At 40.7% G+C, this 26,718-nt stretch overlaps 1 protein-coding gene across 3 annotated transcripts in view; it reads left to right on the forward strand.

The window, feature by feature from the left end:
• DPP10 (dipeptidyl peptidase like 10) overlaps positions 1 to 26,718 on the forward strand; it is a 1,517,748-nt gene that overhangs the window by 1,157,507 nt on the left and 333,523 nt on the right. For all 3 annotated transcript variants that reach the window (XM_084793012.1, XM_084793011.1, XM_084793013.1), the window contains exon 5: positions 7,959 to 8,033. In XM_084793012.1, coding sequence (XP_084649138.1) covers positions 7,959 to 8,033 — 75 coding nt within the window. The remainder of the gene's footprint in view (positions 1 to 7,958; positions 8,034 to 26,718) is intronic.

Below are 26,718 nucleotides of genomic sequence, written 5' to 3' on the forward strand. Positions count from 1 at the left end.
TCCTTCTATTATTTTGTTGAAAATAGTTTCTGGTCCTTTGGTTGAAAATCTTCTCCTATTCCTATTATCATAGATTTGATCTTTTCATGTTGTTCCAGATTTCCTGGATGTTTTGTGTCAGGAGCTTTTTAGATGTAACATTTTCTTGGGTTGATGTGTGGATTTCTTTAATTGTTTCTTCTGTACTTGAGATTCTCTCTTCCATCTCTTCTACTGTATTGGTGATGCTTGCTTCTGTTTTCCCTATTCTCTTCCCTGGGTTTTCTTCTACAGTATTCCCTCAGTATGTTTTATTCATTATTGCTTCTATTTCCTCTTTCAGTTAAGTTCTGCAGAACTTCAGAAAAGTTCTATCCATTTCATTCACCTACTTGATTACTTTTTTCTGTATTTCTTTAAGGAATTTTCTCTTTAAAGGCCTATATCATCTCCATAGGTTTGAATTTTCTTGTGTTTCAGCTGTGTAAGGATGTCTAAGGCTGTTGTAGTAGCATAGTTTGGCTCTGATGGTGCCATATTACCCTGGCTGTTGCTTATGTTTATATGTTGGTCTTTATCTATATGGATTTTGTACTTATCTTAGAATTTGATTCTGATTTCTGAGTATATTTTTGTTGGGTAGGTGGTTTTTGGATTTTTCCCCTTGGTATCTGTTTCCTCTCTGTCTTCTTGTCTGAGTGGCCTAGTGCAATCTCAATAGAGCTCCCCTAGGGTTTTTGTGGCCTGTGTGGCCTCTGGAGTTTTGGGCACTAGCCTTGTCTCTGAAATAGCTAGCACCAGCACAGCTTGGAGTCCCTGGTGTGGGTTGTCCCTGAGAAAGCAGACAGAGTTGTAGCCTGGAAAATGAAGTCCAAGAGATGGGGTACAGTGTAAGGCTGTTAGGTGTGTTTTAAGGGCATATGGCATTAAGAGCTTGAGGCAGGGTCTTACCTGGTATCTCTGGTTCCACAAGCCTCTGGGAAAGCAGACAGAGTTGTGGGGTGGGAAATGGAACACAGGGTTTGGGGCATTGTTTACCTCTGTTAGGTGTGCTTTCAGGCATGTTTGCTGGCAAGGGTTCATTGTGGGGTATGGGCTTACCTGGTGTCCCTGGTGCCAGTAGGCTTCTAACAGAACAGGTTGAGTTGAGGGCCAAGAATATAGTACACAGTTTGTGGTGCAGTTTGCCCTCATCTATATTCTTCAAGTGCATGATATTCTTAGACTTTTATTCTTAAAACCTCATCAAGAGCTGCTTTTCTCTCAACCATCCTAGAGCCATTATTTATTTCCCATACATGAATAAACTGCCAAACCTAGAAAGAATATCCTTTCCCCATAATGAAAATTATTACATGGCAATTTTAAAAAACATGCAATATTAAGGTAGTGTCTTGATTTTTAGCTTTTCTTGAAAAATAACATTTTTTTCACCAACACCCATTTCATATATGAAGAGAAGGATCTAGCACTGAGTTCTTCCAATCCTTTGAGAAAGTCCAGTAAGCAATTCTCACCCCGACAGCTACAGCCTTGCTTTCTGTGCCTTGTCTCTGCAGGCTGTTGGGTTTCAGGAGCCAGCTATGCTGTGGACCTCACAGGCACCTACCTGCTGCTTGTGTTACTCTGCCAAATATAGCATGAACATCCACCTAGTGAGGCTCCTTTTTACACTGTAGAGCTGTCAGAGACCTTGATGCTTCTCAGATGCTGAATGATCTGTGTCAAACTGAGTGGTGTGAGACATCTGAAAGGTTGCATACATTCCTCTGGTGCATTATCACACCCATATTAATTGGTCCAGTAGATCAGATGCATATTTGGTTTTCTTGAGTTTATCCTTTGTCCGATTTTAAAAGAAAATTGTTGGACAATAAAAGTCATGCCTCTTAAGACTCTTCAAGGACTCTGGGCTCAAATAGTCATGGTAGGCATTATTGTTTAATAATTCTAAATGAATAAGAACTCATTTTTTTCTGGGGAAATGGATTAGCCAATAAACACAAAGACAGGCAGATGGTACATGCTTATAATCCTACCTAGCATTAGGAAAATGGGAGGTGGAGATGGGGGATTCCTGGAATTCACCAGCAGGCTACCCTGGCCTACTTGGCTATATTCTGGATGAGTGAAAAACCCTGACTCAAACAAAAAGTGGAAAAAGCTTGAGGAGTAATTATCTTACCTTGTGTTTTGGATTGTACATACAACCTGCTCTGGAGTGTGTACTTACAACTGACCATTTCTCCATCTCTTTATCTCAGAAGGGATTAAGTTGTGAAGGCAACACAGCAATAAGAGTTACTACCATAACTTTTCCCAAACTCAGATTTGTTTCTTATAGATTTTTTTATTTATATATTGGAGGAGGTTGTCTATGAAGGCCAGAAGGGAGTTTGGAGGTTTGGGGGTGATCTGGAGCTACCATTACAGGCTGAACTCCAGTTCTCTGGAATAACATCAATCACTCTGTTTATAAATTACAATTTATTCATTTTATTTTATGTATATGTATATATGTATTATATTTTATGTATATTTTATTTCATTTCATGCATCTACATCTCTGTGAGGGTGTCAGATCCCCTAGAACCGGAATTCCAGGCAGTTATGAGCTGCCACATGGGTGCTGGGAATTGAACCCAGGGTCTTTGAAAGAACAGCCAGTGTTTTTAATCTCTAAGCCATCTCCCCAGCCCTACATCAATAATTCTTAACTGATGAGCCCTAGTTCTACCCCCACCCCCAACCCTAATTTGAAGGCTCTGTTAGCTGAGACTCACAAGAATTATATTAAAATCCACAATTAGGGCCAATGTCAAGCAGTTCTCATTACTGCTAGAAAGAACTATTTCTTCAAATGTAAGAGATAATAGCAGTGGTTTTCAACCTTTCTAATGTTGTGACACTTAAATACAGTTTCTCATGGTATGGGGACCCCCAAACATAAAATTATTTCATTGCTAGCTCAAAACCGTAATTTTCCTACTGTTAAGAATTGTAACATAGATAGCTGATCTGAAACCCCTATCAAAAGGTCATTTGACCCCCAAAAGAGGTTGTGACCCACAGGTTGAGAACTCTGCTTTATAGTAAAATAAATTTGTATAAGATCTCCAGAGTCCTTTAAATAAACTGTCAGACTGTGTTGTGTGTATATGTGATATATGTGCACATATGTGTGCAGATGTAAGCAGAAAGACTCGATGACCTAAATCGAGCTACTTTAGCATTCCATTTCATTGCAGTGAGACAGAGTCTCATTAAACATGAAGCTAGTCTGGCAGCGAGCAAGCCCTGGCATGTCAGTGCTAGGTGAGTGGGTGCACGAGGCAACACTAGCTTTTCATGTGTGTTCTGGGGATTGAATTTAGGCCCTCCTGTTTTTACCATGGACAATCTCACCCACTGAGCTATCCCTGCAGCTTTCCAATGAGTTTCATATGTCATGTTCACAGGTAGGGTCCTTGAATTGTAGGTGACCACTGCTCAGCTTTAGATTCAGGACCTTGGGCTCACGCGAAGATAATTTGGAACGTTTCCCAGTTTGTGTGCAGGGTAAGCTGGAGGGAGTACAGTGATAATTAACACAGTGTCAGACTGGATAATAGTAGAAACTGTAAGGACAGGAGAATGTTGTTACCAAGGCCCAGACGCACCTGTGAAAACAGGAACTTAATTTGTGTGAAGAACATCACATGGGGGTGGAAGGGATAAAGCTTGTGAGATTTCTTTTAAATAACTCCTACCAGGCAAGGGTAAAATCTGTATGAAAATAATGAAAGCAACAAAGACCAACTAACACCCTCTGGCTGGTGAGATAAATCAAGTACTGTGAGAGGAGCCTCTCTGTGACCTTGAGATAACCTCACCATCTATGTTATTAGAGTTTTCTAATCCCTAGTACAGAAGTTGTGACATCGTTCTCATAGCAGGTTTTTAAATAGCAATGGGTCTCTGGCTACTGTACACTCAGTCATCTCTTTAAAGAACAGTATACATCCCAGGTCATCAGTGCTGGGCAAGTGACCTTGCGATTGCATGTTACATTCCTTATAGGCTAGTTTCCATCAGTTTTCACTATATAATAAATTAATCAGGGGGCCAGCAGAGTGAGAGGTTTGAGGTAGGATTTCAGTCACACTGGATTACCCCCAGGACTGTTGGGCATCGCTAACAGTCCTGAGGACTGGAGAATGTACACATGGTGTGAGCTGCCTGATGAGCAGCAGCTACTGATTAGAATACTGTTATTATTGTCCGTTATTTTTACAGTTGATCCTTCATAAGTAAATACATAATGGTGGGATGCTTTACTGCCAGTGCTCACTGGGACATCTATGCAGACTAGACACAAGGCAGCCTGAGGAGAAAAACTTCCAACTCTCAGAGCTGTCCTTTGTTAATGGCAGACCACTGGGACCACTCTATTCTGTTTGTATATCTGTCTCAGGATGAACTAACTCAGCTATTTCCAGGAACAGTTTTCTGCTCACGTCAAACAACAATAATAGGACAATGACGAACAACAATGACAAAATCCCAACAACATTTTTTTCTGCAAGGCTCTTGGACTTCAGCAAATTAGATTTTTTTTTTTAAATCAGAATTAAGCTTCCAAGTGAAAAGCTACCAGAACAAAGGAGAAATTAGGAAATCATCTGAGCAGGCCAGCCTAGATACAGTCCCAACATTTCCCAGGTCCTGGTCTTCACAGAAGGGATACTGGGATGTGAACCAGTTATGTTTTTAATTGTCTTGTCTCTCCTTGTATCTGCTTCACAGGGAAGGTGGATGAAACTGGTAGATTTGCTTTTTTGTGGTTACTCATTGTGTCTTTACTTTTAAAAGGATGTCTCAATCTCTGAAAGCAAACCCTTTGGCCCTTCCCATTGGATTACTTGTTATATCTTCATAATGAAATGTAAAACTTCAGAATTGGAAAGAAAGCTGATTTATACCCTTAAATTGTAGTTTTGTTCTCAGCAATATCAAACAAATATTTCACAATTCTATTGAATTCTAACAGCAAGTACCAGATACAACAGGTGGGGGGGGGGAGCTCAGTGATACAAAACTGCCGTACTTAAATTCTGGCTACAAATCTCATACCCTACAATTACTTACATTGTATCCAACTTGACTGCATGTAAGGGATTTTTCTTTTGCCTCTTCTAGTTTGGATAAATTCTTCAGAGGAGCTGGATTTTAGTTGAGGAGGAGGAGGAGGAGGAGAAGCAGAGAAGGATGGAGCAGCAGGGAGGCGCTGAGTAATTGTCATCCAGGCAAATATCCCAAGAAGGCTGGCAGTCCTCACCCCAGACAAAGCATGCTGTTTCCCTTTAGTGAAGGAAAGGGGTAGGGGAACTTCCATGGTGAGGAGGAGTGGTGCTTGGTATATGTGTGACCCACGCAGTGGGACAGTGGTCAGGTTGCCATTGACCCTACAGGAGCCTATGAGGGTCCAGGTTGTTCGTGTCTTGCTTGCAACCCTTTCTACTTAAGAGTCTGGGAACCTGGAGGCCCGGATTCTCTTACAAGGCCTCACAGAGCTAAGCAGAGGGCAAGTCTGGGGACACTAGTTTATCACAAAGGATGAAAACACAGACAGATGAAGAAATCCGAGGGAAACGTGAGACATGGCCTGAGCACGGTAGCCTCTGTCTTGGATTTGGAATGCACCATTGTCCTTGCTGACGTTATCACTATCTAGAAGACCCCTTCAACCCTCACCATGCAGCTAGCTAGTTTATTTGGTTCATGTCGGTGTCTCAGTTCATATGTGATGATCAGGAGAATTGAGGCTTAAATCACTGTCTACAGACTGAATGTAACCCCTCCCTTTCCATGTCTTGGGGTACCACTGGAAGAGGAGTGAGAAGGTAGAAAAAGGAAGGAAAGAAATAGAGGCGAAACCTAGCTCCAACTTCTTCTATTTTCCTTAGGGAGCTTTGTGTGGACCTAACTTTGAACTAAGATGTACACAATTATTTACATAGGCATGTCTCTGCAAATACTATGAAATCAGCCTAGTTTGCTCAAAGCACTCAGACTGTTTACTCTTGTTCCTATCAATTCAATTTTCCTATCTTTCTCTTTGATATGAATTCAACAATTACCTGTATTTCATGTAACACCATTTCTCCACCTTCAGTGTATTTAACTTTCATCATGCATTTTAAATTACTTCTGTCACCAGGTCTTGTTAAATTGTGGGCTCAGAATCAATCAGGTACACTGTAGTTACAGTAATTGCTTGATATCCAATACTGCTAGTTGTATGTTTGGGTTATATCTGACTTACCCTGGGGATTCCCTTTAAAGAAAGTTTGTATTTGATGTATCTTTAAGTACAGATGCTCAACGAAGTAAACAGAAAAAGAAAGAAAGAAAAGAAACTACCACCACAGCCACTACCAAGATACATAGACAGAAAATAGGTTTTTTTGCTTACTTTTTGAAACAGTGTTTTTCTGTGTAGCTTTGGCTATCTTGGACTTGCTTTGTAGACCAGGCTGGCCTCAAACTCACAGAGAACTGCCTGCCTCTGCCTTCCTTAGTGCTGGGATTATAGGCATGTGCTAGCCGGAATGACTCATATACAATTTATCTTTTCCTTCTATTGACCCAACATACAACTATAAAAGTTTCTAGGATATATCAGAATTTCAATTAATCTTTACCTCTGTGTATGCATGTTTGTAGGTATGTATTTGAGATATATGTATGTATGTGTGATAAAAATAAATATATATATATATCATAAATGCATATATAGAGAGAACAACACAGAGCCTGTGCATATATCAAATATATACACCTCATAAAAACTTTATATAAACAGAAACATACAGACTCAGAGGGAGAGGGGTAAACAGAGACTGTGTGTATGTGTGTGTGTGTGTGTGTGTGTGTGTGTGTGTGTGTGTGTGTGTGAGACCTAAGTTGGCAATCACTTGTAGCCCAATTTAGCAATAAATTGGAAAAGTAGTCCTTCTGTTTCTACCTCCCTAGGGCTGGATTTACAGTTGTGAGCAACCACTCCTTGATCAACATTTTCTTATTGTTGCTATTTTGTTTTGAGACAGAGTCTCATATAGCCCAGACTGTGATTATATTACATTGCTCATACATTATACTGTAAGAAATTCTCAAAGAATTAACAAAATTAATTTTCAAACAAACGAAAGTATACATTTCGGAAGATTATGCTGACAGTGCGCTAAGTGGTTGAAAAGGAACTTGAACTTGTTATTGTTATTGTTTTTGCCGTCATGGGGATGGAATCCACAGCTTCCTACACACAAGGCAAGAACTTACCAAATGTACATCATTCCAGCCCCATTTTTTCCTTTTATCATAAAAAGATTACTTTTTAAGTGTTAGCATGTAAAATGGCTATATTGGTGTCTTCTCTAATAAACTGTTGGATGTGAATTTTCATCACTTTTGTATCCACTGATACAATCATACTGATAGTGTACACATGGCCAATGCTAACTCAAGCCAGACAAAAATCACAGCATAGAGAGAGGGAGGTGGGCAAGAAACTCTCCACTAGCTGGAGCTATTGATGGGAGGGAGAGAGGAAACATTCATTAAGTATGTAATCATTGGTATGTCAACTTCATGACAGGCGGCCCTTACCCCCAAAACGAATTGACCTATATACACTGGACCAGATGCAGGAAGAAAAAAAGAAATGGGATCTAAATGTTGAATAAGAAGGGAAGGGAGAGTGGAATGGAATTATGGGAGGAGTTGTATGGAGAGATGTATTAGATGTATTATTCCAAATTACATGCTATGAAATTCCCATGGAATTTACAAAATTAATTTTCAAAAGAATGAAAGTCTCCATTTCAGAAGATTATGTTGACAATTCAGATTTCTCCCACATTTGATATCAATATTGAAGTCACTTTCTGTTATTAATCTCCTTAATATAATCAATCCTTTCTTTCTCTTTGCTGTTCTAGGTAACTTTTAAAGCATCCAGACATTCGGTGTCTCCAGATTTAAAGTACGTTCTTCTGGCGTATGACGTCAAACAGGTAAAGGAACTCTTGCTCTTTTACAGAAATCTTTTTCTCTGGACATTGAGGCCACGGTTTATATTTACATTTATATTTAGAACTGCTTGGGCATGGTGAGTGTGGCTTTGGTAAAGTGATGGTTGAAGGTAGGGTAACTGAGTAGCAAGTAACTGGGATAATCAGTCAGGTGACAGGGACAAAGGTGTTAGGTTTAACAAGTGTTACAGAGGCTTGTTTTCAGGATGAGCCCATCAGCATCCAGTACAGCTTTTGGGTTTATTAAGTCAGACTGAGTCTTTCCTCCTAGATATGGTTTGGGCTGCAATGTATAAACAAGGAGAACATTGTTTTAAATAATGGACACTATATGCTTTAGTGGTTTGTTTAAAGGTTTTTATTGTGTGTATGTGCACGAGCACATGCACATGCACATACTTGTGTATATTTTATAGAATAACTGATGGTCAGAGGACAATTTAGGAAGTTGATTCTTTTTCCACTATCTGTGTCCTGAAGATTGAACTACAGTCAACAGGCTAGTGGCACGGGTCTTTTTATGCACTGAGCTAGGAGTTGATTTTGGTTTTTGTTTTCTTTTTCCTTCTTTTTTTTTTTTAATGTTTTACTGATGTGTGAAGTCTTTAAATTATCTACTTGTATAATGTGCCAAAAGGGATCTTTACACACTGAGCCAATTTGGTAGGTGGTAATAGTTTTAAAAATATGCATGCGGTGTGTCTGCATATGTGCATATGTGTTTGAATGAGCACATCTGAATGGGTACCTATGTTTACATTCATGTAAATGCAGATATGTGCATGCCAGGGACCACATAGATCAGGAACAACCTCTGTGTTAGTCCTCAGCTCTCAGATCCTTTGAGACAGAATCTCTTTGCTATTATTTCTGCTTCTGGCACCAGGTTTAGTGTCTGTGAGCTTTTCTGGATTCTCCTGTCTTCTTCCTCCACATCCCTATAGATGCAGTGGAATAACAGACCTTGTATTATGTGTCTGTTTTTTACTGAGGTTCTGAGGATTCAAACTCAGGTCCTCAGGTTTTCACAGCCAGTGCTTTTAATCGCTGCGCTGCCTATGCAGCACTATTGATGGCATTTGAGTATCAGCTATGTAGTCTCAGAAAGTATCAAAAACAGAACAACAAACGAAATCAACATTAAGCAAACACGATAATCTTTTCTCAGTCACTGCTTCACTATTCTACTGCAGCACTAGAGTACAGTTGGAGCATACGTATGGCTAGTGGCTATTTTGTACATAGATATAATTTTCACTGTTAAGAAGCAAAGTAAGTGTTAAAAGGCAATTCAACACATCAGTTTCTCCAGAGAAGAAATGATGGGAGATTATTCAAGTAAGTTTTATGAGCTTTAGGACAGACAATAAAAATTTATGGAGTTAAGGCAGGAAGCCTCATATAACGCATCAAAGGCCTTTGAACACATGACATTTCATAGTTCAGCAGGCTTGCTGTTTAATGTGCTAGCCTTTTGGAGTGTACATCTGATGTGTATCTTTAAAATTTATATTTTTACTGAAAAGTAGTTTATTCTGAAAAAGATGGCAATATTGTCATTACCGGCTTTTCTCCCCGCTAAGCATCTCTGTGTTTTGGATTGACCAGTGCTCTCTTTGTATTTTTTCATTTGCAAATTCCATAAGATACATTATTACAATGAGAAAAATGTATATATATATGAAAATGTTAAAATATGCCTAAGGTTACAAAATAATTCTATCTAGGAGAATTTAAATTTGACCTGTCATATAAAAGAGATAATGAAACTTTGTTTTTTATTATACGTTTGGTGTGTGTGTGTGTGTGTGTGTGTGTGTGTGTTGGTTCATGTGTGGCATATAGGAGTGGCTTCTATCTGTCGCTCATGTAGGTCCCAAATATTGAATTTAGGTTTGGTGGTACAGGCCTTTACCCACCAATCCATCTTGTTGACCCATTGAACACAGGTGTGTTGGCATGTGGTTACAGTCATTGCGATCAAGACAAGAGCTGGAAACACAATAGGTGTTCATAACAATGAAAGAGAATCTAGAACTTAGATATGGGTTCTCTTGATTGTAATCAAGTGAGTTTTGGAAAGAGTACAAAAACATTTCACTGAATAAATGGTAGTCTTTTCAACAAATGGTGCTGGAGTGATTAGATATCCATAGGCAGAGAGAAAATAGGGGGCCTGATGGATAGATAGATAGCATAGTGGGTTGAGGTGCTTGCTACCAAGCCCAGTGATCTGAATTCGCGCCTCTGGACCAATATTGTAGGGGAAGAGAACTGACTCATACCATTTTCCTCTGCCCTCCACAGGTGTACTCTCATCTGTTGATGTGCACTCAAACACACATAAAACACATAAGTAAATTGTAATAAAAAACTTTTTTAAATAGAAAAGAAGAAAGGGAGATGGGGAGAAGGCAAAAAAGACAAATGGAATGGAAAAATAATAAAATAAAAATATCATCTATGTTAACCTCAATTTCATCTCTTATGTTGTTAATTCATAATGAATCGAAATGTAACTGTAGTAAGTAAAGGAACAGGAAAACTGCCACAAATTGTCTCTAGGATCTAAGACTAGGGGGGAAATTCCTTAGTTAATATACCAGTAGTGAAGACTATGAAGCTGAAAACTGTTGTCCTATGGAAAGGTGTACTATGATGACAGAAATTCAAGCTAAAACCTGTGTGCAATATCTGTAATAACTCATTAAAGAAAGAATCCATGGAGTGGTTTGAATGAGAGATGTCCGGCACAGGCTTAGGTATTGGAACATTTTGTCCGGAAACAGTGTTGCTATTTGAAGCAGTTTAGAAGGTGTAGCCTTGCGAGAGGAAGTATGTCACTGAGGTGGGGGTTGAGAATCTATAGCTTAGTCTCACGTCAGTTTCTTTGCTCTGCTCTGTGGCTGAGGTTAAGGTGTGGCTTATAGCTTCTTGTTTCAGCCACCATGCCCAATGCCAGCTGCTATGCCTCCCCACCGTGGTGGACGTATCCTTCAGAAACCATAGCCCAGTAAATTCTTCCTTCCGTCAGTTGTTTGTGATCATGATGTTTTATCACAGCAATAACAAAGTAACTAATAGAACTAATAGCATGGAAAACTTAACACCAGGGAGAAAACAACTATATGAATGGAAAAGGGACTCTAACACTCAAAAAGAAATTAATGGGAGATGCTATCCATGTGGCTGATCATTTCAGAGTCGTTAGCACTAGTAGAATCTACTTAAAACCATAACTATTATCAGACACTACATACATACTTATAAAAAATGGATTAATTTAAAAAAAAGTACTGGCCCCAAATGAAAACCAGCACACAAAAAAATATTAGATCACCTCAAAATTGTTGCTGGGGTTGTTTAAGAGGGTATAGCTATAGCTTATTTTGATTTTTTTTGTCTTGATGGTGGTGCCTACAACAATTAAACTCATGCTACTACCTGTACCATTAGGTGCACATCATAGCAGTTTTTCAGTGACACAAAACTTAGATTCATACTGAGCTATTTATGTACATACTTATAGAAGCATTTACTCATTTATTTTCCTGTTTGTTTATCTAATTACTAATTTTTCGACACGGGTCTCACTGTGTAGCCTAGGATTGCCTAGAAAAGCTATACTTTTATTTTAAATTATATTAAGTTAGATTAATTATATTAAATGATGCAGTTCAGTTAGGTGATGGAGTGGTCTGCTGGCATGCATAAAACCTGGTATTTAATCACCTGCTACCACATAAATGAAACATGGTGATGTATGCCTATAAACCCAGCACTCAGGAGGGAGAAAAAGGAAAATCCAGAGTTCAGGGTCCTTGGCAACACAGAGTTTGAGCCAAGCTGGGATAAATTAGACCAAGTTTATTTCCCCAAATAACCCACATATTTTTCCTTCATGAATAGCTAAATTGTTATAGACCCATATAATAGTATACAACTAAAAAATATAAAGAAAAAAAAGTACTTCATATACATAAGAACATGAGTGAATCTCCAAGGTTACAAATGAGTTCAAAAAGGCAATCCACAAATCTACTGAGTATATGCTTCTTTTTATATAACATTCTGGAAACAAGAAAGGTGAATGAATGAATGAATGACAGAGTAACAATTTCTAACGCATAAGGAGAGAAATTAGAATGCTCCTCTTTATGTTTTTGTGTAGTAATTTGTGTGCTCTTGATTTAGAGAGAAATGTCCTGCATCTTGACTCCATATCTGTCAGTTCCCTGGAATTCGAGTTCTAAAACAATGTTTAATTATTACTTAAGTCATTTTAATTTCAAGTGTTTATTTATTTATGATTAATATATTTATACATGTGTGTATATGGAGATGTATTGCCACTGTATGTGTGTGAAAGTCAGAGGGCAACTGCGTGTGAAAGTCAGAGAGCAACTGTGTGTGAGAGTCAGAGGGCAACCGTGTGTGAGAGTCAGAGGGCAACCGTGTGTGAGAGTCAGAGGGCAACGGTGTGTGAGAGTCAGAGGGCAACTGTGTGTGAGAGTCAGAGGGCAACGGTGTGTGAGAGTCAGAGGGCAACTGCGTGTGAAAGTCAGAGAGCAACTGTGTGTGAGAGTCAGAGAGCAACCGTGTGTGAGAGTCAGAGGGCAACGGTGTGTGAGAGTCAGAGGGCAACCGTGTGTGAGAGTCAGAGGGCAACCGTGTGTGAGAGTCAGAGGGCAACGGTGTGTGAGAGTCAGAGGGCAACCGTGTGTGAGAGTCAGAGGGCAACGGTGTGTGAGAGTCAGAGGGCAACCGTGTGTGAGAGTCAGAGGGCAACGGTGTGTGAGAGTCAGAGGGCAACCGTGTGTGAGAGTCAGAGAGCAACTGCGTGTGAAAGTCAGAGAGCAACTGTGTGTGAGAGTCAGAGGGCAACGGTGTGTGAGAGTCAGAGGGCAACCGTGTGTGAGAGTCAGAGGGCAACCGTGTGTGAGAGTCAGAGGGCAACGGTGTGTGAGAGTCAGAGAGCAACTGTGTGTGAGAGTCAGAGGGCAACCGTGTGTGAGAGTCAGAGGGCAACCGTGTGTGAGAGTCAGAGGGCAACCGTGTGTGAGAGTCAGAGGGCAACCGTGTGTGAGAGTCAGAGGGCAACGGTGTGTGAGAGTCAGAGGGCAACTGTGTGTGAGAGTCAGAGGGCAACCGTGTGTGAGAGTCAGAGGGCAACGGTGTGTGAGAGTCAGAGGGCAACTGTGTGTGAAAGTCAGAGGGCAACGGTGTGTGAGAGTCAGAGGGCAACTGTGTGTGAGAGTCAGAGGGCAACTTCCAGGAGTCAGGTTTCTCCTTCCACCACCTATGTCCCAGAGATGGAACTCAGGCCACCAGGTATCAAGCACCTCTACGCACAGAGCCCTCTCCTCAGCTTTGGCGTTACAGTTTCAGTTAGGTGAAACCAGCAGTAGGATGAGTTGCAGCTCCAAGTACATCTTATAACTTCATATGAATTTATAATTAACACAAAGCAAAAACATCTAATTAGTGAAAAGATGTACTTGAGAAAAATTCCTAAAATGTCTAAAGACACAGGTTCAATTTATTTCATCAACTATGTAAATTATATAAAATCTTTGAGATTTTTCGCTAATGTTAGTTACTGGATATAGATGAAAAAGATTTTTGTACTTGTTCATATATTAACTTTTTCATGCAAAGCTAATAGAATTTTGAAGACTTGAGAAGGAGACAGGTTGAAAATAAAGAGGATGACATACTAAACACACCTTGTTTTCAGTCTATGAGCATCTTCATCCTTATCTGTATTGAGCACTTGTCTGTCTTGGGAGAACATCTAGTGTTAGTGCTGTGCCAGTTCATTCCAGATGGTACCATTGATTGTTCCTATAAATGTGTGAATAATAATTCCCCCAACTGTCTCATATACTTGAATGCTTACTCGTCACGGACCGGCACTGTTTGAAGGATTGTGAGGTGCGGCCTTGTTAGAGGAAGTGTGCCACTGGGAGTGGGCTTTATGGCTTCTAAAGTCCATGCCAAGCCAAGAGTTACTCTCTCTTCTCTTCTCTTCTCTTCTCTTCTCTTCTCTTCTCTTCTCTTCTCTTCTCTTCTCTCCTCTTCTCTTCTATTCTCTTCTATTCTCCTCTCTCTCCTCCTCTCCCTTCCCTTCCCTTCCCCTTCCCTCTCTTGTCCTCTCCTGTCCTCCCATCTCCTCTCCTTTCCTCTCCCCTCCCCTCCCCTCCCCTCCTCTTCTTCTTCTTCTTCTTCTTCTTCTTCTTCTTCTTCTTCTTCTTCTTCTTCTTCTTCTTCTTCTTTTCTCTCTCTCTCTCTCTCTCTCTCTCTCTCTCTCTCTCTCTCTCTCTCTCTTTCTTTTTGGATCAAGATGTAATTCTTATCTACTTCTCTAGCACCAAGCTTGATGCTATGCTCCCTACCATGGTGAAAATGGACTAAGCCTCTGAAACTGTAATCAAGACCCCAATTAAATGTTGTATTGAATAAGAGTTGTCTTCATCATGGTGCCTCTTCACAGCAATAGAACAGTTACTACAACAATTCTCCAACACAGAAACTGAAGTAGCTGTTCATCTTAATTTGAAAAACTTTGAGTAAGCTAGAGTTATCTTTAAAGATGAAAATCATAAGATATGAAGTAGGAAATTAGACTAAGTATTGATAAGATGGCTCAGAGAGCCAAAGTTGATATCAATGAACTCTAACTACCCAAGTTAATGCTGAGACTCATGGGGTGGAAAGAGAGAACTGATTCCTTCAAGTTGTCCTCTGACCTATTCTTCCACATGTTCTCTCTCTCTCTCTCTCTCTCTCTCTCTCTCTCTCTCTCTCTCTCTCTCTCTCTCTCTCTGTGTGTGTGTGTGTGTGTGTGTGTGTGTGTGTGTCTGTCTCTCATACATAGACACACACACCTACACACACAAACACCACAAAACAAAAAAATTAGGTTATTTTAAAAAGGCAGATAGAATACCTTATCCAGATTACAGAAACAGAATAAAAAGATAAAATCAACAACAAAATTATGCCCCTTTGGTCCAATCTTATAAGACTCATGTCTGCTGTTTATAGGGAAGAGAAATTTTAATATACTCCCCACATTGACATTAATCCACTCATCTCATTTATGTATCATCTACCAGATACAAACTCCAAAATTATCCCCCACTCTCTGCCTATATATGCATTATTTTTCTTTGTGCTTCAATTTTCTTGTTCCTGAATTTGTATATCTGCCTATTGCTATATGAGGCTAAGCCTTGTTCTGGTCTACTTAATTTTTCCATGTTGCTGCTTATTTTGTCAGGATAGACTTATGTATGGGACTAGGAATTGCTCAGTGGACAAAGACACCTACTCCCAAGCCTGATAATCTGAGTGCAGTCCTGTGCATCCACATATTGGAGGGAACAAAGAGGTTCCTGTGAATTCTCACCTTTCCCCTACCCAAATGCCATGACACTTGTGGACCCACACGTACGTACATGTACTAACACAAGCACAATGACTGAAAAGCAAATAAAAGGTAATTAAAATCACATGTCACAGACTGGATCAGGCTTTGATTATGTATTCAGATTGTCCATGCTTGAAAATTGTTATGTAAAATATATGAAAAAAAAAAAAACCTTTTGCTCATGTAAGTTTAGCCTGAGGAATTCTGTAAAGCAAATCTGTCCATGTAACCACCATCCAGATGGACAAAGCAAACCTTTGCCACACTTCTTTCTTACCATTTGCTTGGGAGATCGCGGTCTAAATTTTGCTTCTTATCCTTGATTTTTTTTTACTTGGTATAGTCTCATGAAGCATAGTCTTAGGTATATACTTTTTCTAATCAAAAGATGCAAGGAAGTTACCCATGGTTCTCAGCAGTTCTATAATAAATTATCTCTTCTTACTACTATATTCTACACTACTCTACATCTCATGGTTGATTCATTCTGCTCCTGATTTAAGCTGTGAAAGTATCTGGATGAGTAACAGATTATGTTGATCGCAGGTTTTTCTTTTTTCTCCCTTTTTCCTGGGTGTGACCCTGTTTTTTGTTTATCACTCTCCAAGCAAGTTTATACATGGCAGAGCAATTGGCTGAGCTTTAAAATTTTGCTACACAGGTAGGAATTAGGATCATCATCATACATCCCACAATGCTCCCATAACTTGAATGTTGATACCATAATCCAAGGAGAAGATAGGCTCATAGATGTTCACCACCTTGCTTACAGACTTTGCTCTGAGCTAAGGGTGGTTCCATCCTTCTAGGTGCAGATGCTTTGGTCTTTCTATTGCACTACCATCAACTAAAAATCCACCACATATTAATCTCTGTGCATATATAATTATTATCTCAAATACTCATGTTTATTATAAACTAAATTCTAATTAATTAAAAAGTTAATGCAACTTTTGTTACATATATTTTTAAATACTTTGCTGTATGTTATTTGGGTGTATGTGAGAGCATAAGTGTGCCATAGAGCATAAGAGGAAGACTAAAACGACCTTGAAACAATCAGTTTTCTGTTTATCCTGTGGGTTCCAGGTTGTCAGGCTTGGTAGCTAGCACTTTAACCTGCTAAGCCATCTCACAGACCCAGGTAGACATTATTTTTGATACTCAACTGGTGTTTCTGATACTTCTCTAGGCTTAGGTACTATTCATCTTCACATTTTTAATTATTTTGTAAACAGTAACTATCTAGATAAAATTTAAGTACATTTCAATGACATAGATGAAAATATTTTAAATAATTTGAAATTTTTTGTTATATTTTAGAGTGTGTGTGCATGCAAGTGTGCACACACGTGTGTGTGTATTCTAGTGCACACATGCACACACAATCACACCCACTCATGTGCCTCCCTCCTTCCTCTCCTCCCAGTCCCACCCTCCCTCTAAGACGCCTCTCTTACTCATCAGAAGAAGGGAATCCCCTGCACACTCACCCCAACTTATCAACTTACATCAGGACTGAGTTTATCTTCTGTTTATCTTCTTCCCGTATGGCCTAGCAAGATACTCCTGCCATGGGGAAGTGGTCAAAAAGCAGGAAATTGAGTCCATGTCACAGAGAGACTCCATTCCCCTAACATTATGGAATGTTGCTCTCTGTTCACCACACTCCATGCTCTGTGGAGTGGATTTGCTACTTTCCAGACTTGGCTGCGTCCACATTCTCCTATGGACAAAGTCCTCTTTATGATACATATCTATTTTAACTAAGAAGTAATCACTGTAAAATTAATCAGGCACGCACTACTGCTTGAAAAAGTAACTCTCTCTAGTGAATTATCTAATTAAATTCTGGGTCTTAATACTTCAGTGCTTTACAATTACCCAGACATCTTTAAGAAGTCTGTGGGAGTACAGTCTGGGCATGGGATTGTCTAGGCAATTAAGCTTCATACATTTGGGGTGTGCTGCTATTTTGACTAATCCCATTAATGATAAACTTACAGATAGACCTGAGAAGATGGCTCAGTGGATAATAGTATTTTCTGTACAAGTATTAGGACCCAGTTTAGACCCCTAGAGCCATTTTTAAAAGCCAGGTATCGCTGTGCATCTGCTTTTAATCTCAATATTAGAGAGTGGGAGTGGAAGCAGGAAGGTTCCAGGGTTAGTGGGCTGGCAGACTGGCTGGTTGGCTGCCAGCCTAGATCCAGTTTTAGTGTGAGTTTTTTTTCTCAGAGAAATAAGGTGGAGAGTTATAGAGCAGGATTCTTGATGTCTTCATATATGCTCCATGTGTTATGCCCACATGTGTGCATACACAGACATACGTAAAAACATACATTTAGACTAGGGAAAGTCAGGATAAGCTCTAAGAGAAAATGAGGGGGACCCTAGTAGCAGAGGCCATTGAGCCTCAAGAGGACACTCTCTAACTAGATAAGACGTCCTAATGGAGAGAGGAGAACACTAATCCACCCACAAAAACTCCAACTCAACATCTGCCTACAAGATGTACAGGTATAAAGATAGAGCAGAGATTGAGGGAATGTCCAACCAGTGCCTGGTCCAACCCAAGACCCACCCCTATGGAAGAGAGCCAATCCATGACACTATTAAGGATACTCTGCTATGCGTGCAGACAAGAGCCTAGCAGAGTTGTCGTCTGAGAGTCTCTACCCAGCAGCAGTTCAAAACAGATGCTGAGACTCAGAGGCAAACATTGGACAAAAAGTAGGAAGTATTATGGCAAAGTTGGGGGATAGAGAAAAGGACAGAATAGAGATGACAGAAGCTCCAGAAGAAAACCAACAGAGCCAACTAACCATGGCCCAGGAGGGATTATAGCTACTGAAGCACCAACCCATGACCATGCACAGACTGGACCTACACCCCCTACACAAATGTAGCCAATAGGCATCTTAGAATTCGTGCAGGTCCTCTAGTAAGGAGAGTGGGGGCCCCCTCTGACATGGACTCAATTTTCTGCTTTTTGACCACTTCCCCATGGAAGGAGTGTCTTACTAGGCCATAGGGGAAGAGGATAAACAGAGGATAAACTCAGTCCTGATGTAAGTTGATAAGTTGGGGTAGATGTGTAGGGGATTCCCCTTTTTGATGAGTAAGGGAGGGGTTTCAGAGGGAGGGTGGGACTGGGAGGAGAGGAGAAGAGGGAGGGTGCTACTGTTGGAATGTAAAGTGAATGAATGAATAAATAAATAAATAATAAAAATAGATTAGGGAAAGTGCAGGTAGGATTACTAACTATATTCTGATCTAAGGGACAGCTTCTTCATCCTGCTACATTTTTGTGTTCTCTTTCTAGTTGTTAGCTGCTGTTGCTGAACTGTTTGCCTACTAAACTTTCTCCTTACTGAAGCAAGTGGCTAAGGCAGAGACAATGTTAGTATTATTCACATACACTTATACATGTGCATAAATATATAGCTATACAATAGCACAGAGAAGGGGAAGGAATGGAGTAGAATGAGGGGAATCATCCTGGAAACAGATGTGCACTTTGTGAAATAGCTATTCATACTTTCATTGGCTAATCATAGATGTAACCGCCTAATGTGAGATAGGACTTGTCATTTTCTTAAATATGTATTATACTTGCTTACTTATTATGTATGCATGTATACGGGCAATCATGCATGGTATATTTCATGTGTGTAAGTCAAACAACAGATTGGAGGAGTCAGTCCTCTTCTTCTAACATGTGGGCCTAAGGGATTGAAATTGAGACATCAGATTTTATACAGCCATTGCTTTTACCCAAGGAACCACCTTGTCAGACCAGCTCTCTCTCTCTCTCTCTCTCTCTCTCTCTCTCTCTCTCTCTCTCTCTCTCTCTGTGTGTGTGTGTGTGTGTGTATGCACTTTAGAAATATGTGAGAAATCTGAAAATGATCTGCTTGAACAGTATGTTACAACATTTAGGTGAGTTGATGTAGGCATTGCTATAACAGGCATCTACATATATACATGAACTTTTTCTTCATCTAAGTAAATCCCTCCATGTGTGTGCATGTGTATATACTGGTACACCATACGTGTGTGTGTATGTGTGTGTGTGTGTTTGTACATATACAGGAGCCTGTTGAGGCCAGAGGTTCGTGTCTTTTGTCTTCCTCAATCACTTTTAAAGTAGATTATCTGGCCACTGAGGACCAAGAATTTACCTGTCTCTATTCTTCAAGTGCTAGGATTCACAATTTGAACACCCACCATATCCAGCTTTTCACATGAATGTCAGGAGTACAAACCAAGGTCCTGATGCTTGTACCGAAAATACTTTACTGACTGAACAATACCTTAGCAGCTTTTATAACAGGAATTTTAGCACATAACCATATTATAATCAGTCAATAGAAGAAAATATGTTCACTACATCCTAAGTTAACTAGTATGTGCACTATTCGTTTATGATTCGTGTTATCATAGATCACTTCAAAGTAACAGGACACAGTAAGACACACCATGACAAAAATACTATGAAACAGACCTTGTGGCTGTGTAGTATTTACTCCATAGCAAGGTTAACAACCCAAGCCAGTAATTTATTGTGAGCATGAGTGGTTTTGGGTCTGGAATTCTTAAGGTATTGGCTTTGGAGGGCCAGCATGTTATTCTTTCTGTGAGTGATGACAGAGGTGGCATCTGTGGCCATTGTGTGCCTTGACTGAGCTGAAGGCAGGACGTCTGCACTCCTTTACTCATATAGTTGACAGGTCGAACTGGCTGCCAGCCCAGAGTCTCAGTGGTTTAGTGTGAGCCTCTCCATGGGCCACTTGAATGTCCACATGGCATGGCATCTGGCTTTTCCCAGAGTGGTGATTTGGCAGGGCCAGGTGGCATCTGCAATGTCTTAGAAAAACAATCTAGCCTTAAACCTCATCAATTATTTCTACCATTGTCCTCTGTCACATAGGAACAGCTGTGCCTCCAGGTGGGAAGTGCCATGATAAGGTTGGAAGTCGAAGGATGAGAGCCATTGATGGCTCTTTTGCCCATCATCAATTCAGAGACAGAGGAGTTGCATTGTACAAAGGCTCCTCATATAGTAAGCCATGAGATCACTGTGTAAACTGGCCTGGCGGACAGGATGATAAGTTAAAGAAATGCTTATGTCTCTCAATCTGACTAGCAGACTCAAGAAATGAGACTTTCCCCAGAAATTTCATACTGAAAGAAGAAAGAGCCTCCAGCCAGAAGGAATACTTCTTGGCTAGAAAGAGATTTATAATTTTTCAGATCACCTTTCAGGATGAGCCTGAAGCCCAAACAATAACAAGTCAGTGGTGTGTGGGACCAGACCATAATTAGGACTACTTAAAATTGTGCATATCACTACTCCTTTATTAAACCTCAGTGTTACTGCAGGACTCTGAAGCTGGACTTTGAGGGTCACTGGATCCCTTTGTTCCTCTTGCCAATGTAGCCATTGTAAACACGATCTCCTTTAAAGGTATCTCTTTCTTATTATTACTTTGGCTGTTCTAAATGTTTTATTTTAAAATACATGTATACATGTGTTTCTCTGTGTGGACTGATGCACTTGAGTGAAGTGTCTATCAAAGCCAGAAGAGGGCATTAGATTCTGTGGAGCTGGGGTTTCAAGCAGTTGTAACGTTGTGTGTGTGCTGGGAACTGAACTGAAGTCCTTGAACAGTGCCCATTCTTAATTGAATCTCTCAGCCCAGTAATTTACTTATTTTAATAGACTTCTCAAGAACAGGTGGCTAGTCTGTACTTCTTAGAGGACAGCCTGTGACCACAAGTTGGGGGTGATGCTTTCAGAGTTAGGTGTAGATTGCATGATGGATGTTAGTGAAGTGAGGTAGCATGGAAACCAGCAGAGCAGTGATAAATGGAGAATTTGTCTATTTATTTGGTGTGTGTGAGGATCACTGCTCATCCTACATAGTCTGCTTCTGTTTTCATAGCTTGTGTGTATGTGTGTGTGTGTGTGTGTGTGTGTGTGTGTGTGTGTGCGCGTGCATGTGTGTCTGTATGAATGTGTGTGTATGAGAGAGAGAGAGAGAGAGAGAGAGAGAGAGAGAGAGAGAGAGAGACAGAGACAGAGACAGAGACAGAGACAGAGACAGAGAGACACACGGGGGGGAGAGAAAGAGCTGAAATAAGTTTAAGACAAAAAAGGTCATCACAGGAGTACGAAGAGATAATTAATGGAATATGGAATTAATATCACCTATAATTGAGAATTGACAGTTCAGGCCAAGTTAATGCTGAAAGGCTTGGAGTCTGAAGTTCAAGAGCTAAGCCAAACCAGATTGTCCTTTTTAGGTAACATACTTATTAAGAGATAATAATACCACAGAGAAGAAAAAAAAAGAACATGTCAAGTCAGGAGCTCTGAGCAGAGATCAGGCCCACATGGCAGAGTGGTAGACAGCAGACTGAGAGTTTCTTTGATTTGTCCCACACCTGGCTGCTGCTGCTCAAGGTAACTGTGGGTGTTCCATTAAAGACTTTCAGGTGATGGGCAGCCATTGCTGGGGGTCAGTGTGGGACTTAGATAAGAATCTAGAGAAACCAGTCAGTTTAGTTCTGGAAACCAAATTATTAAGGTTACAACAGTTCTCAGAGTCCAACCAAAATACAGTTTTCTTAATACATTCCAAAAGTTGTTACCTGATAGTCACAGCTATGTTAGATAAGACATCAATGCAGATGCGGGTAGCGTGGCCGAGCAGTAAGACATCAAAGAAGGCAAAATAAAGCACACAGAAAAAAAAAGGTTTAATTTGACTCTGGAGCTGCAGCATTCCAACTCTTCCCCAACTCCCCAAGAACCTTGCAGAAGGTTTGGTGGAGGATGTGGGTCTTTTGAGAAATCTTTGTTCACAGAATCTTCCATCTAGAGGCTTCCACAGGATGGAAATTACATGTGCTTTTCTATTGCACAAAAAAACCTTTTCACAGCAAATTACTTGAGGTACGGGTTGCACACCTGCTGCGAATTCCAGCTTCCTGTGTCCTACAACAAAGAATTGGCCAGAGACACAGGGATGGAGACAGAAATAGAGATTGTAGATTAAAACAGAAAAAGAAAAACACTCCTGAGGATAGAAGGAAACAGGCCAGAGAGCTGGGAGCCATAAGAGGCTATGACAACTCTCATCACCTCTGGGAAGCAGGCTTGGTCAGTAGGTGTAGATGGGGGCACTGTTTCTACATGTTCAGTTTTATTACATGTGGCCCCAATGGGGAAAGATTTCCAGTCCCTCTGCCATCTGACTTCCTTCTATGTTAGATTTTTATCCTCAACGGGAAGGTGGAACCTGTTCCTCACAAGGAAGGTGTCCCTAACAGTACCACAGAACTCAATGTGGTTGTGGCAATCCTCCTTTGTTATTTCATTTTTTAAAATTAATTTATGTATTCACTTTACAACTCGATCATACACCGCTCCCTCCTCTCCTCCCAGTTCTGCCTTCTATCCCTCTTCCCCCATGGCCTATTCCTCAGAAAATGGGAGATCTCTACCCCTCTTCCCACCAACCACCCCACTCTTCAAGTCAGATCAGGGCTGATCAAGACCTCTTTCCCTGTGGCTCAGAAAGGCAGCCTCACCAGTGGGGAATGAGCCAAAAGTAGACAACAAAATCCATGTCAGAAATAGCCCCTACTCCCCTTAGGGACCCACATGAAGCCTGAGCTGTTCATCTGCTACATCTGTGTAGGGGGCCTAGGTTCAGTCCATGCATGGTCCTTGGTTGGTGCTTCAGTCTCCATCAGCTGATCTGGGCCTCAGTTAGTTGGTTCTGTTGGTCTTCTTGTGGAGCTCCTGGACCCTGTAGGTCCTTCTGTCTTTGTCCCCACTTTTCCACAAGACTCCCTACGCTTTGCTCAATGTTTGTCTGTGAGTCTCAGCATCTGTTTCAGTCTGCTCCTCAGTGAAGCCTCTCAGAGGACACTATGCTAGGCTCCTGTCATTTCTAGTGTGGATGGTTATTTGCCCACACTAATGGTATCTTGAGCAAAGGAGTCGTGATTGGAAGATTAAATCCCAGCGGCTTCCATTAGCCCCACCCCCAAAGAAAACAGGCTACCATCTGGCATCCATCATACTGGTATAGACCCAGGGTAAAGGCTATGTCTTTGCAACTAAAAGGTCAAGTTTGAAATCATGCGGATCCTATAGTTGTTGCCACAGTGCTTAACTAGAAGGGAAAAGTTGTTCTCTTTGGTTGTGTCTGTTCTGGAGAGCGTCAAATAACAGAATAACTTGTCCTAAAAGAGTGATGATAATAATTCTTAGTGTAAATGAAAAAAGCAGAACTAAGTCATTAAACAACCCAGAATATGGGAAGCTAGTAAATCCTGGAGCCATATTTCCTGATTATGCCACATAGTAGTGTTTGGATTCCTAATTAGAGTTAACACTAATTAACTTTGCATTGCTTTGGTGTTGCCTATTTCAAAAAGAAAACAGTTAAAGACTCTGAGAGGGAAATAGCCAGCTCACAGGTAGTGCTTTAGACTGGAGGGCATCTTCATTAGCCCAATGGAGAAAACCTCAGTGTTTCTGTGGAAGGAAGGGTGAGGAGTATAATTAGAGTCAAAAGGCCAATGTCTTTTAAAAAGCCCTCAACCAGAAAATGACCAAGGTTTATTATAAAAGAATTTACTTTGGGATTGCGGAGGCTCAGTGGGCAGAAGCAGAAGGGTCTGCATTTGAATCTCAATTGAACATGTAAACAACGGGGTGTGCTCATGTGTCCTGCAACACCAGCGCTAAGGGACAGGGTGACAGAGGAGCTTGCTGGCTGTAAGCGTGTAGCTTAGGGTTCACTGACAGACTCTTTCTCAAAGGAATAGGGCGTGTATTGACAGAAGAGGACACAAATGGTCCTTCTATGGTTTCTTCTCACATGCACAGGCTCAGGCACCCACCCTGAAGGGGAAGGAAGGGGATGTGAGGACAGAACAGGACAGGACAGGACAGGACAGGACAGGACAGGACAGGACAGGACAGGACAGGAGAGGAGAGGAGAGGAGAAGAGAGGAGAGAAGAGAGCAGAGGAGAGGAGAGAGTGTGTGGCCTCAGATGGCTCATGTGTTATGAGCACTCGGCATAAGTTCCAGGACTGACCCTCCCAGCACTCAGATCAAGTAGGTCAGGTACCTCAGAGTCACCTGTAATTTTAGCTTCAAGGAATCTTTTGTTCTCTTTGTGGCCTCAGTAGGCATCTCCACACCTAATGCACATACTCACACAGGCACATACTCACACAGACACACAGGTATACACACCAGTAAAAATAAAATGAATCATTAAATGTAAAAGAACCAAATTGTATTTGTAACACCACTGTTTTTTTTTTATTAATTTATTCTTGTTACATCTCAATGGTTATCCCATCCCTTGTATCCTCCCATTCTTCCCTTCTTCCCATTTTCCTCTTGTTCCCCTCCCCTATGACTGTTCTTGAGGGGGATTTCCTCCCCCTGTATATGCTCATAGGGTATCAAGTCTCTTCTTGGTAACCTGCTATCCTTCCTCTGAGTGCCACCAGGTCTCCCCCTCCAGGGGACATGGTCAAATATGAGGCACCAGAGTTCGTGTGAAAGTCATACCCCACTCTCCACTCCACTGTGGAGAATGTTCTGCCCATTGACTAGATCTGGGTAGGGGTTTGAAGTTTACCGCCTGTATTGTCCTTGGCTGGTGCCTTAGTTTGAGCTGGATACTACTCAGCTATTAAAAACAATGAATTCCTGAAATTTGTGGACAAATGGATTGAGCTAGAAATGATCATAATGAGTGAGTTAACCCAGAAACAGAAAGACTCAAATGGTATATACTCACTTATATCTGCATACTAACCCAAGGGGCATGTCCCATGAAAGCCTTCACTTACCAGGAAACTGGGACAGAGGGGAGGACATCCTATTGGGACTCTAGATGAGAGAAGCATGGGAGAATAGCAAAGTAGAAGGCTCCAGAGGGTCCTAGAAACCTACAAGTAAAACATTATGATAGGCAGATTTGGGCCCAGGGGTCCCGCTCAAAACGCCACTGTTTTTTTTTTTTTCAGTTATGAAATTTTATCTATAATACAGAGACTAACCAAGTATTTTTTGCAGTATTTGGTTCTATTGGTCAGGCCATGCTTGGCCCTTAATCTGGGTGATTCCTTTGTATCAGTGTGTGGTATAAAGAGGGGAGCCTTCTGTTTGTCACATGAATCAATAAGTAACAAACCTGGATGTAACTCAGCAGTAAAGAACTGGCTAAGGCCGGGCGTGGTGGCGCACGCCTTTAATCCCAGCACTCGGGAGGCAGAGGCAGGCGGATCGCTGTGAGTTCGAGGCCAGCCTGGTCTACAAAGCGGGTCCAGGACACCCAAGGCTACACAGAGAGACCCTGTCTCGAAAAAAAAAAGAAAAAAAAAAAAAAAAAGAACTGGCTAAGTATGTGTGAGGTATGGGTTCAGTGCTCTGCATTTGGGATCAAACCCTACTGGATGAGGAGATGGCTAAAAGGGCTGGCCTAAGCAGAACCTTCATTCTCAAGCAAGCCTCCTGTCAGAGGTATTTTCCCAGCTCAGTACATAATTATGACATCTGTGTGCTTGCTGACTTCACAGAGATCCCATGGGGAACTCTTCACAGGTCATTCACTCTTGACACTGCTTTGCATATCTCTAACTTTAAATGCCTGAGTAATGTCTGACTTACAATGGCTTAGATTTTTGTATTAAATTTGTTTTTTGTTCATAATATTTCAGATTAAAAAAATCATTAGTCTTTCTCCCTATTGTGGTGTAGCTTTATCAGAATCCATTTTCCTTGTAAAGTTAACGGGGAGATTTGCTGTTTTCTTTTGACAAATCTAGTTCATTTTGAGTGTGTGCCAGTCAATACAATAGTATTCCCTCCAAGGGAGGGAACTTTGTTAATAATTCACATTATTGAATTTTGCAGATTCGATAATTCAACAAAAACAAAATAACAGCATACACGATTCCTGTGTTTCCTCATAATTTTTGAACGAAATGAGTTTCACATTTATTGGTGTAAGGTAAACTAGAGGCTTGTTGTGAAAGGTACTGTGGAAGAGGACATTTTCTAAGTAATATTGTGGATGATGATGACAATTAGAGATTTATGATTCTACTTTGACATTATTGTGGAGAACAGGTAAGCTTGCCTATAAAGTGACATGCGATCTGTATTTTCAGAAAAACCCTTCACATAATTATG

The sequence above is a fragment of the Acomys minous genome (assembly GCF_964271855.1).
Source record: "Acomys minous genome assembly, chromosome: 1".
NCBI classification, from domain to species: Eukaryota; Metazoa; Chordata; class Mammalia; order Rodentia; family Muridae; genus Acomys; species Acomys minous.